We start from the raw sequence: 12224 nt of genomic DNA, 5'->3' as shown, positions 1-12224 counted from the left end.
TCCGAAGATTAATGTAAGTCTGTTATTTATTGTGTTACTGTGACATTTTTATTATTTAGAAAATGGTAATACTGTATTTAATGTTTTTCTCTATAAGTGTTATTTATTTTTAAAACTACTTGTAAGTAAATGCTTACATCTAAATTTTAGGTGTTGTAAAAATCAAGTGCAAGAGACAGAAGCTCCTATATTAGCATGTGATTGTGATGTAAATGGTATCGCAGAAACATGCTTTCAGTGAGCCAGTGGCAATTTGCATCATTAGCACATTGTTCCAGAAAGAGGAAAGACAGAAGAGAGCTGAGGTATCATACTTCAGTACATATTGAAAGCTGTTTTCAGGCTTAGGAATGAAGCCTGGAGGAATAAAGGCATTTCAATCTTTGTGGGTCCAAATTAAAAGAAAGTTTCAAGTGGTAAAAAGTTAGGAGTGTGCGGATGTTACAAATACTTCAACACGGTGTGATAATTGTCATATAATGCAATATATGAAATTAAGTATGTGCAAAGAAAGAACTTGGTTTCAGCTTTGACTACATTGATATTCCCCACATTTATGTGAAACTGAAATGGTAGACATGGTCAATCATGGTTTGGTTAGAAGTACCTACTTGGAACTATTCTTCACTTCACTATTCACTCAATCGAAACGCAGGCGAGAAAACAAATTAACTTATCTATCAGGCTAAAAGCACTGTATCTTTTTAGTCTTGAACAAGAGAAGACTATGAGGGGACCTGGTCCAAGTTTTCAAAATCGTTGACAAAGTCGAAAGGCTGGACGTTTGCAGAATGAGCAGCAATCCACAAAGTGCAGGGCGCAAGTGGAGGTGACATAGATGGGCATTTTGAACCTAGAACAGGAAGCCCTTCTCTGTGCAAAGGCTTGTGGGAGTCTGCAACAAGGTTCATCACTTTTCTGCCTTTTGGCTGATCAAGTACAAGGCGACTTGAGCACAGCTGTTTGTCAGAGGGCAGGGAAGATGAAGTACCAGATAGTACTGGAATTGCAATGATATGATGTATGACCCAGGGTTTTTTTTGTTTTCAGAGGGCACCACGGGAAAGAGCATTTAAAACCAAGAACAGGAAGTGCTTCTTTAACCAAATTGTTGTGGAAATATGGAACAAGTCACCCAGCCACGTTGTTGAAGTCAATACCCTGGCTTCCTTCTAGAGCAAGCTGGTTGAGATCAGCTACTAACTACAAAACCTGATAGCTGGATAGGCTGAATGGCCGCCTCTTGTTTGTAACTTCCATCCATCCATTTTCTAACCACTTCATCCAAACCAGGGTCACAGGGGGGAACCAGAGCCTGTCCTGGCAAACAGGGGGTGCAAGGTGGGGTACGCCTTGGATGGGACGCCAGTCCATCACAGGATAGACCGATACACACACACTCACTCCCACCAGATCCAGGTTTCGCAGAAGCCGGTTAACCAATCAGTAATGTTTTGGGCTGTGGGAGGAAAACGGAGCATCCATAGGAAACCCAAGCAAACTCTGGGAGAACAGACAGACTCCACACAGAGCATTCCAGGTGCAGATCATGAACCCAGTGCCACAATGCTGTGGGACAGCAATGCTAACCACTGCCCATCTGTGCTGCCACTGTGTGTAACTGATTTTTTTTCATACTGACAGATATTTCAACAGCCATTCTGCAACAAAGCAAGAGATTCAAGGATGAACGCGATGCAGTTTCAAAGGAAGGCTTGATTTGATGTGTAATCACACAATCAATGCACATCACATCAACAGCAGAATTTCAATTGTAGGACATACTGGTTTATAACATGATGTAAAGGCTCCTGTGTATTTCTTTAGGAAGACAGGAAAGAGGAAAGAGAGAGAAGCACAAATGGTTTTGAGCATATGCTGGGAGTTTAATATAGTTTAGGGGGTGCTCTAGCTCTCTAGCTATTGGAGGCTTAACTCTTCAGGTTTTTTGACACACTGGTTGAAATCTGCCAGTTTCTGTAGCAAACCTATTATTCACTTGGCAGTCGCTTCAGCTTTATAAAACACTTAACCTGTCTAAAATGTCACTGGAGTCTTGTGCATTTTATGGTAGTGGCTCTTGATCAGTGGAGAATGTATACAGCAAGGTCTTTGTTAATGTTGGAGTTGAAGTATTTCTGAATTTATTTCACTGTTCAAAGCACATGACAGAGCAAAACACGGCTCATTGAAACACGCCAGTTTTCTTGGAAAGAAAGGTAATTTAGAATACATTATTTTTAAAATGTGTGGCAGGCATTGAAGGCGTTATAAAACAATACGGTGTATTTAATTTCAGTGGATTGGGGAAACAAACACCTAAGCTTATTAGGCAGTCAGCTTCGAATAAAGGAATTTTAGGTGCTGTCATGTTTAAATATCCTCCTGTAATAGTACAAAGGATCATAAAAAAACATAAAATAACCGTGATTCTGCAGCTGGTTTAGGTCCTGTTTAAGCAGTATAGAAATGATAGCACTTAAGACAATTTTTTGCTTTATCGTGGATGATCTCCATGGGGAATGTATCACTGTAAAGAGAAACCACTGTCTAGACAGGTAATTGAGTTCTGCGCTGCAAGAGAATATTTTTTGCTACTTTAGATGGATTTGTCTAACTTTAAAAGAATATTTCACTAGATCTGGTATTGAACTACATGATTGTCAAAAGACATTTCTGAAGGTAAGTAATGGCAGGGAAAGAAATGCACTGCAGCAAAAGTATTTATCTGCATTATGTCTTCCTTAGTTACAACAAATATTTAGTTATATTTAATATATTTAATATTTGTAGTGTTTCATCAAAATGATATCTTCCTTGTAAAATGTGAACAGAAAAAATAATTACAGTGCATAGCAGCCAAAGGGATAAAAATACATTGAAAAGACTGATTTTCAGAGTCTGTCAACTGCTCTAAAGTCTGTTTTCTTTTTGTTTCTTAATAGTTTAGCTTATCTTTTGTGACAGAGAAGACAGCAGTAAAGGACTCGTGAAAGAATTGTTCAGGTTTCAGGATGTTGTGCTGTCAAACCTATTTAAAGCAATATTGTTATGTCTTCATAATAACAGACCTTCATTTTAAACAATAGTACTTTAAAAAATATTATTCTCATTAAAATGAATTTCATATGAAAGCTTAATTCAGAATTTTAAGTCTGTTCAGTTGTGTGCTGTGCCTTTTTTTTAGAAAAGCATAAGAACTAATGAATATAGCAGGCTGTAATAAGAAGAAATTCTTATGCTGCAATCATGTTCTTCAATGGACAAATTAAGGCAGCTTGAACTGACATATGTACAATCAAAACCCAAAAGAAACTTTTGTCCAGGCAGAATGCATCTTTGAACTTCTTTCAATTAATGGCAGGCCTTGCTAATCACTTTTCCTAAAAACAAAACATAAAACAAAACTGCTTATTGGAATAATAGGAGATGCTATTAGCGTTCAGACAAGCAAAGGTTTTCCAAAGTGAAAGCTGCTGTTGATGCCTTCTATGTATATTGTTAACTTAGCCTGCTGCTATTTTCATGTGCTTAATTAGTAGCCTAATTCATCCTCCATTTTCAGCATACACACAGGCTCATCGGGTTTGGGTATTTAGAGACTCTGGCTAACCTGGACAGCGTGTCTTTAGAGTATGGCAAGAAACTGAAATACACAGTGAAGACCTACATGAACTCAAGAGAACACGCAGACTCTGCATGCAGACAAGAATATGGAATCATTCTCGGGACCCAAGGGCTGTGAGATGCTGAGGTGCTATTCGATGTATCTTCAGCAAGCAGGTTTAAATGTGATGTTTAAACATATATATAACAGTATTACTTTTTTGTTCTGATCCTTGTATGTAATCAAAATGCTTTGCATTGTAGTTCAGTACAATGATGAAAAGAAAAAGTAGATCAGGTTCAAAGTCACTAGCCTTCATATTCTATGCATATTCAACAGTTATATTGCAATTTCAGGTTTTCATTAGAAATTACTTTTGGTTTCCCGTTTCTTTAATGTATTAAAAAAAGGTTTTCCAACATGTTTATTGAGTATTGTCATTTAACAAAAGAAGAAACGTTTCCACAAATAAGTATAACATTTTGTTTTAAACATTTATGTTCAAGTGTCTAAAATGTGATTTTTCAGTGAAGAGTCTTCAGATACAGTATGTATCTTTGTCTTTGGTTGAGTTCCTATATTATGCATTTTTTACTTGAGGGGGAGCATTGTAACCAGAACTTATGTGATTGATTCTATTTCTGACAATAAAATACCTAATTAACTAATTAGGAGGTTCAAAAGAAACGTCTTTGTTTACAATTTCTCTAAAGGGATGTCTTTGCTAACAATTCTTTATTGTGTGACAAAAGCGGTAAAGAAAATGTTTCTTAATTTTCCAGGTGTTACCTCGCATGAATAGGAATAACTAGGATAAACGAAGATGAAGGATCTGTTCGCCAGCCCTGCTGAGCTGTGTATTGATTCCTGAGCTTGCTCTTTGAACATATGCAGTAATCTGAGAAACCCTTGAGGTCAGGCCCAGCCTGCAGTTTGTGAAGTCCCAGTAATCAATGCCTGACAGCATGTTGTTTCTCACGATAACCAGGCCTCTTATCTGCACCCTGGGATGTGGTCAACAGGTGTGAATGTTTTCCTGTGCACAGCTTGCAATCTTGTGGATATCTGTCATGTGACACCAGCAGGTTTATGTCTGCTTCCTACTGACTGAGAAAATTATTCTTTCATGTCCGTTAAAAAGAAGACTGCATTGTTGTTTGCTATTACTTAACAAAACAGTAGATAGAGAATTTTGAGCTTTAAAGAAATACACAAATCAAATTGTCATGACTGACAATGTTAGCAACAGAACCTTTTAGCCCGACTTGTATTTCTGCTTCACATATATCTGTTCTCCTCCCCACTGAGAGCTGGTGTGTGGGGAGTGTACTGGCGTACTCTGGCTGGCATCACATCATCCAGGTTGGGCTGCACACTGGTGGTGGAGGGGATCCCCATTACCTGTGAAGCACTTTGACTGGAGTGTGCAGAAAAGTGCTATATAGAAGTATAAGGAAGTATTATAATTAAGGTAAGAAGCCAATGACAAGATACTTTTAACTGGAATACATATTATCATCATCATCATCATCATCAGGCCACACCTCATCCTGGTTTCTGTAGCATTGAGTGGACTACAGACCACATGACTCCAGTCGCTTGCTTATGCAGATTAGGATATAAGTGAACCAAAAATGTCTGCTGGGTTTATTGAAAGAGTCCAGCATTTGGCCATGAATCACTTCGTTGGCAAGCCCATTTCAGATAACCACAACACTTTGTGAAAAGAGATCTTCTTGTGGTTGAACTCCTCCCTGGTTTCGCACTATATCCCAAGGGGTATCTACAGTACACCTATTGCTCATTTTTTGTTGTACCCATCCTTCCATGCATTCATCTATCCTTTTACTGCCTTCTCCAATGGGGGGTCTTGGAGGAGCCAGGAGCCTATATTGGCAAAGCAGCAGTTGCAAGGTGGGTGAATGAGGTGCCACGATGTCACTCCTTGACTCGCAGATACGAACCCTGTGACCACACCAAGGGGAGGATGAGGAAGTGTAGACAGACTCCCCTGACCCTCCCTCTTTCAACCCACTCATCTTTTACCACATCACAGGCAGCGTGGCCCCATTCTGGAGGAAAAGGCCTGGGCTGGAGGAGAGGCATGTCCCTCGCTGACAGCACCACACGTCTGCCAGTGCCCGGTAGCCACAGGACATGCAGAGAGATTCAGCGGGCCAGTGACATGACCCAGGCTGGGACCCATGATCATAAAGCTGAACCTGTGCTTGACTGTGCTCCTGTATTGGATGAGCCAGTTGGATGCCCTCTGGGATTCTATATAGTTGGTTCAAAGCTTAGCAATTTCCAATGTCCAAGAGTGAAGAGATTTAGTACCTTTATCAAGCCTGTATATGAGAGGTCGTGAATCGTTTTCTAGAGGTTTGATATGCTTTGTTCAGTAAGATAACGAAAGCTGAATTCAATAACAATAATAACAACTCAGGTCTTATTAGTGCATAGAAAAGCTTGAGCATCACATCAATGTTTCAATTGCTCACACGTATCTATATACCCATTCACTTCTCTTTTTTTATTGCTTCCCCAAATTGTCTTATTGACAACATGGTAGAATCCACAGCAACACCCAGATGTTTCACATGTTAAGATTCCGGCAGTTCTGAATCACCCACACATTTCTACATCCTGCATAAATCACTTTGTATTTATCAGTGTTAGATTAGATGGAAGTGTCTACCCGATCCAAGATCTTGTCAGGTCTCGCTGTAGTTCCATTGTTTGTGTTTTCCTCTCCCTTTATTTTTCCCATCATCTGCCCTTGGGTCTCTTCATTGTGGTTGAGCTTCCCTCTGACTGAGGTGGAATAAGCTTTAGACTATACTGTATGCGTGTATTAATGGACTGATTGAATATTATACTAAAGTATAAAAAAAGGCCTAAAAATATGATTGTTCATGTTACAGAAGAAAATGGAGTGAATATCCTTGTTCATGGACAAAGTTCAATATTTACTGAACCATCGTTAGTACTGTATATCCTCCGTTTTTATCTACTATGATTAGTTACGTGAAACTCCAAAATGTAAGGTACTGTAAAATGAGAATTTGTAAAGTATAAAAAAATCTGACTCTTTTGTTTATATTTGCTGTTAAATTGTTGCAATACAGAATTTGAATTACTGGACTATTTCAGACTATTTTTAAGTAGTTATTTTTTGTTACTGTTAATAATAATAATAATAATAATTGCTTACACTTATATAGCGCTTTTCTGGACACTCCACTCAAAGCACTTTACAGGTAATGGGAACTCCCCTCCACCACCACCAATGTGCAGCATCCACCTGGATGATGCGATGGCAGCCATAGTGCGCCAGAACGCTCACCACACATCAGCTATCAGTGGGGAGGAGAGCAGAGTAATGAAGCCAATTCATAGATGGGGATTATTAGGAGGCCATGATTGGTAAGGGCCAATGGGGAATTTGGCCAGGACACCAGGGTTACACCCCTACTCTTTTCAAGAAGCCCTGGGATTTTTAATGACCACAGAGAGTCAGGACCTCGGTTTTTCGTCTCATCCGAAGGACAGTGCCTGTACAGTATAGTGTCCCTGTCACTGTACTGGGGCATTAGGACCCATATGGACCACAGGGTGAGCACCCCCTGCTGGTCCCACTAACACCTCTTCCAGCAGCAACCTTAGTTTTCCCCAGGAGGTCTCCCATCCAGGTACTGACCAGCTCACAGCTGCTTAGCTTCAGTGGGCTGCCAGCTGTGAGTTGCAGGGTGATATGGCTGCTGGAATTACTTCAGAATTACTTGTTCTGAAGCTTTACTGCTTCTACCCTCCACACAGAGCAAGCCAGATACAGAAACAAGTAATTGCTCTCATGGTACTGGAAATGCACAGCATCTGGCAGAAATAAGATTCCTTTTCCCAAGGAAAAGCAACACATGTTATCCCTTTGGATAGCATTTCATCAATCAAAAGCAGAAAAAAAGTGATGGGCATCAATGTTCATTTAATCACAGCTGGACCAGGTATGCGGGTCCTATTGTGCTGTGTCCCAAGAGCCAGCACTAACGCTGCATGAATCTCACCTGGCTCAGAGCAGTGTTTGCTGTTTGCCTGATTTGTGCCGTCTCACTCTCCTCTGGGTGAGATTCTGACAGTTCACTGCCTTTCTGCAATGCTATTAGCCACCTGGTTCTAAAGTCTAATGTAAATTTCACCCTGGATAAGGGCATCTGCTAAACAAGCAGTCGGTAGTAGTAGAAGCCAGCAGTGTGATGCGGTGGTGTGAGCTGCTAGCACACAGCTCTTGGGTCTGGGGTGCCTTCTGTGTGGAGTCTGCGTGTTCCCCCTGCAATGATGTGGATTTTTTCCAGCTGCTTCTGCTACTTCTTACAGATCAAATGCTGCCTAGATTAATTGGTGTCTTAAGGGTATTCGTGTATGTGCACCCTGTGATGGACTGCCCTACAGTCTAGAACAGACCCCACTTTGAGCCCGATGTCTGAATGGTCAGGTTAGGTTTTACAGCAACTGTGTGTCAGACAGCACTTATTGGATAAGAATAGAAACACAAACACCTCTTCAATTTGTTCTTGATCTGCATTGAGCAGGACTGCAGGGCTGTTTGTTCTTAGGGTGTGCCTGGGACGCTGTATAATCTTAATATTTCAGGTACCAAACATCATAAAATCTACAAAGACACAACAAAGCAGCTGCTTAAACACCATTTTGTTTTTTTTTAAAGCGACTGTGTAATGGTTCAACCATTTTCATTTCGCAAAGTAGTTTTTATGTGAAGTCTTCTGAAATAAGAAAGTGTGCTGCCTACTTTTCAGTTAATGTGTTTGCATTTCACACATTCATAACTTGATTTAAAAACATTATTTTGTTATCATTCAAGTCTTGAGCTGCAGTCTTCTGCAGTGATTTCACATGATAATTCTTATCTTGCCTGACAGTGTGGCAGTCGGTTCTGAAATGTGATGGCTGTGGAGGTTAGAGACAAACACTTTTAACTGCTTCTAAAGTCAACAGAAAAAAAAACCTCACTCTACACATTTCCCTTTGCCTTTTACCTTTTCACATGGTAGAACTGAATGATAAACAGTCATCTACTTTACTATGCATGCAGACCACATCATCTTTTCATTTTATTTATTTTATGTTCATTTTATAACATTCTGATTCTTTGTTACATTGCTGTGTCCTTACAGAGCTCTGCCTTGGCTTGGTCATCATATCAGACAAAGGTATCACTTCACCAAGATATTATAATTAATAATAAAAATAATGATTTGACGATGATAAGGGCAGGAGAAAATCTAAGAAATACACTCAAACATGAATTTAAAAATTGGAAAGGATGATGTTGTCAATGGGAACGGTTAGCTTTTAATAATGTTCCATTTTTTTGACAGATACAGAAAGTAAAATGACAATATCTTACTTGAAGGGCAAACACACCAAAAGTGGTACTTCAGGAGGCAGAGCCAAGGAGACATGAGAAAACCAATTACATGTCACATCATGTCACTTTCAAGAGACAAGTACTTAAGATTTTCCTCCAGCGTAAAGCTTTTTCTAGAGAAGAAAAAAAAAACAAACAATTGATAAAATAAATGTCTGCTGTTTCACTGCCTTCCCTGTATCCTAAAGGAAGAGGGTTCATAAAAGACAACGAGTACAAAACATTTAATTTTAAAACCGTGGTCATTACTGGTCACAAGACTTACAGATTTTCATGGAGGACACCATGGATTTTGACGGGTTTGCTTTCCATTTATCATTATGGGTTTTGTAGACAAAAATACAACCAAAAACATTCTTGCCAGTTAAGTAAAATATGAAAAGATTAATTGATGTTACATACAGCTCATTTGCCAAATGTGCACAGCTTGTTCTGACAATGACTTAGAAGTAAGAAGTGGATGTACTAATTTCGAGAGTTAACAAATCCAGGACAAAACTGATCAGTAAATTTTGTTTCTTGGCCGCACGTTCTGTGATTCTGCGGTCACTTCCACTGGCCACCCATTTTGCCCTTCCCCCCTCTGGCACCCTTAGTGCTTTTAACTTTCTGGTGGTCAGATACCCGATTCCTCAACAGGGAAATTTCATATTTCTGCTTCTTCAGATTTTCCTTCAGGTCAAACTTCTCTATTTGCAGCTGATACATCCACTGCCACAGTTCCTTAGCCTTTTCGGCAAGTTTTTCTTGATTTAGGTGGTCAATGTTTAACGGTCTGCGCCTCTCTTTGAGGATTTTTGTCTTCTTTTCTCTCTCTGTTAGCTTTTTCCCGGCCTTCTTCTCTACTTTTTGAAGGTAGCCCCCGAAAGACATGTTGGAGAAAGCTTTCTTTTTCTTGGCGTCTTCCTCAGCCTTCCTCCTGGCCTCCTCCTCCTCTTTGCGGAGTTTCTCCTCAGTCATCCGGGTTTGGCGCTCCTTCTCTCTCTCTGTACGGATGCGCAGCTGCTCGGCTCTCTCGGACCGACGGCGCTCAATCCTCAGTTTCAGTGCCACCAGCTCGTCCTCCTCCTTCTGCCTGCTCTCAAAGTGCATCTCGATCAGGGACTGGAGCTCATTGAAATCCTTTTCCAGTCTTTTCCTGTGGAAGTCATCAAAGTCCACTTTTTCACCATCAGGGATCTTTGGAGGAGTGATGCCAGTCAAATAAGTCTTGGGCTTCAGTTTTGTTCCTTCCTCTGGCACAGGATTCTCTGCTGCGTTGCCTTCTGGGACTTCCTCCTCCACGTTTTCCTCAGTGCCTTCAACCTCTTCCTCTTCTTCTGTTTCCTCCAGTTCTTCCTCCTCTGCCCCCTCTTCCTCCTCTTCCAAGGCTTCTTCTTCTTCCTCGCATTCCTCTTCCTCCTCGTACTCTTCTACAATGTCTTCTGTATCAGACATGGTCAGTTGTGCACCCTGAGCAAGAGAGGGACAGAGAGGCTGAGTAGAAGGAGGTTTTACTGGATGTCTAGCTGCTAGTGAAGAGCAGATGTGTGCTGTAGACCTCAGAATTTAAAGGGCCTGTAGTGAGCATGTGACGGTTCTCTGAAGCAGGACTTGCTGGGGGCACTAAAACACACAAACGTTTCTATTTTTTAACCTGAGGGCTTGTCCCCGCATCTAGACCCACTCCTGCTGACTATCCCATAAAAGACCATTCCTTTGTAAGGCCTGACAAGGGGTTGCTATTTTAGAAGTGGAGTGGAACAGATGCCCAAACACTTGTGCTCCTGTCCCTGATAAAACACAGGAATGTCAGCTCTACGCAGGCAGGGGAACTTGAGGAGATTCAAACCTTCTTTGGTATTCTGGTCTCTCAGCAGCTAAAACATCCCAGAACATTATACACATAGTTGAGGAATGAATAATCTGGCTAGTTATCAGTGTCTTAGTATATTAAATACAGATAATTAAAAAATCAAAACAAAATCACTCTGAATTTCCCTTTTATTCTGATTCAAACTAGATTTTTCCGTTCTTCATATGTGGCTTATGAGAACCCATATCAACCACTAGCAATAAAAAGTGATAATACTGTCATGCACAGCAATTTCACATTGTTGTTAATACTTGTGACAGGGATCAGTATTGCCATGAAATCTTTTTGCTGTTCCAGAACTACAAAGTCAGAAAAGCCTATCAGAACAGTTAGTTTAATTTACTTTCAATTAAATTAAATAGAGGCCTTAAACACTGTCATTCTAACGTTTCCGTTAAAAAGTATCTAATTAAGAAGCATCAATAGACAAGGTATTATCTTAAGAATGGGCACCTACAAAGTAACATGAGAAGCACCACAAGGGGCTTTTCAAGACAGATGATAATGTGCAGGGTGTATAATTTACCTCATGTATAATGGAAACACTGAGCCCAAAGACATTGTGAAAAAGACTTGGGTGTTTATATTGACAAATACTGTAATTTACATGTTAGTGGTAATATGGGGAAGAAATAAAAAACATTAACAGCATGTTATGACATATAGTTAAATGAGTGGATTTCAAATCAGGGAATGTTATATTAAATTGTACAGTTGACTAGTAAGACCTCTAGAATATCATGTACAAGTTTGGTCACCACTTTGCAAAAAAGATATTGCCACTCTGGAATCAGTCCAGATAAAAGAGAAGAGATATATTTCAGGGCTTAAAGAAATGTCCTGCACTGACAGGCTACAAGAACAGAATCTTTTTAATCTTCAACAGAGAAGACTGCAAGAATCTCAATTTAAGTATTCAAAATCCTCAAAGGCACTGGCAAAGTCAAGCCAGCACATGTCTTCAGAATGAACAGTGAAACACGAAGCAGGCAAGTTTGTTTGCAGGAGTGCAGAAGTGTGTTTAAAATTAGGAACGGGAGGCCCTCATTTTTACACAAAGAGTTGTGGGTACCTGGAAGAAGCTTCCCAGCCATGTTGTTGAATCTGGTAACTTCTTTTAAAAAATACTGCTCAAAATCCTCGGATGAATTAGCTATTAGCAAACAAATGAGACTGCAGAATGGCCTCCTCTCTCCCACTCTGACCTTTCTTTTGTTTGTTCTTGTGATTTATGCAGTTTATGAATACTGTATATCCTTCAGCAACCTGAGGACATGCTGCAGTTCTGATTTATTAACCCTGCAGCCAGGAAATAC

At 40.1% G+C, this 12224-nt stretch overlaps 1 protein-coding gene across 1 annotated transcript; it reads right to left on the bottom strand.

Moving 5' to 3' along the window:
• Nucleotides 1-8725: 8725 nt before the first annotated feature.
• On the bottom strand, nt 8726-10673 carry tnnt2c (troponin T2c, cardiac). The gene has a single exon (XM_088645851.1). It carries the CDS (start codon nt 10488-10490, stop codon nt 9600-9602), a length of 891 nt encoding a protein of 296 aa, XP_088501977.1. The 5' UTR covers nt 10491-10673; the 3' UTR covers nt 8726-9599.
• Nucleotides 10674-12224: the final 1551 nt, after the last annotated feature.

This window comes from Lepisosteus platostomus, chromosome 9 (genome assembly GCF_059453375.1).
Source record: "Lepisosteus platostomus isolate fLepPlt1 chromosome 9, fLepPlt1.hap1, whole genome shotgun sequence".
Classification (NCBI taxonomy): Eukaryota; Metazoa; Chordata; class Actinopteri; order Semionotiformes; family Lepisosteidae; genus Lepisosteus; species Lepisosteus platostomus.
This window is presented reverse-complemented; position numbering and strand designations above follow the sequence as displayed.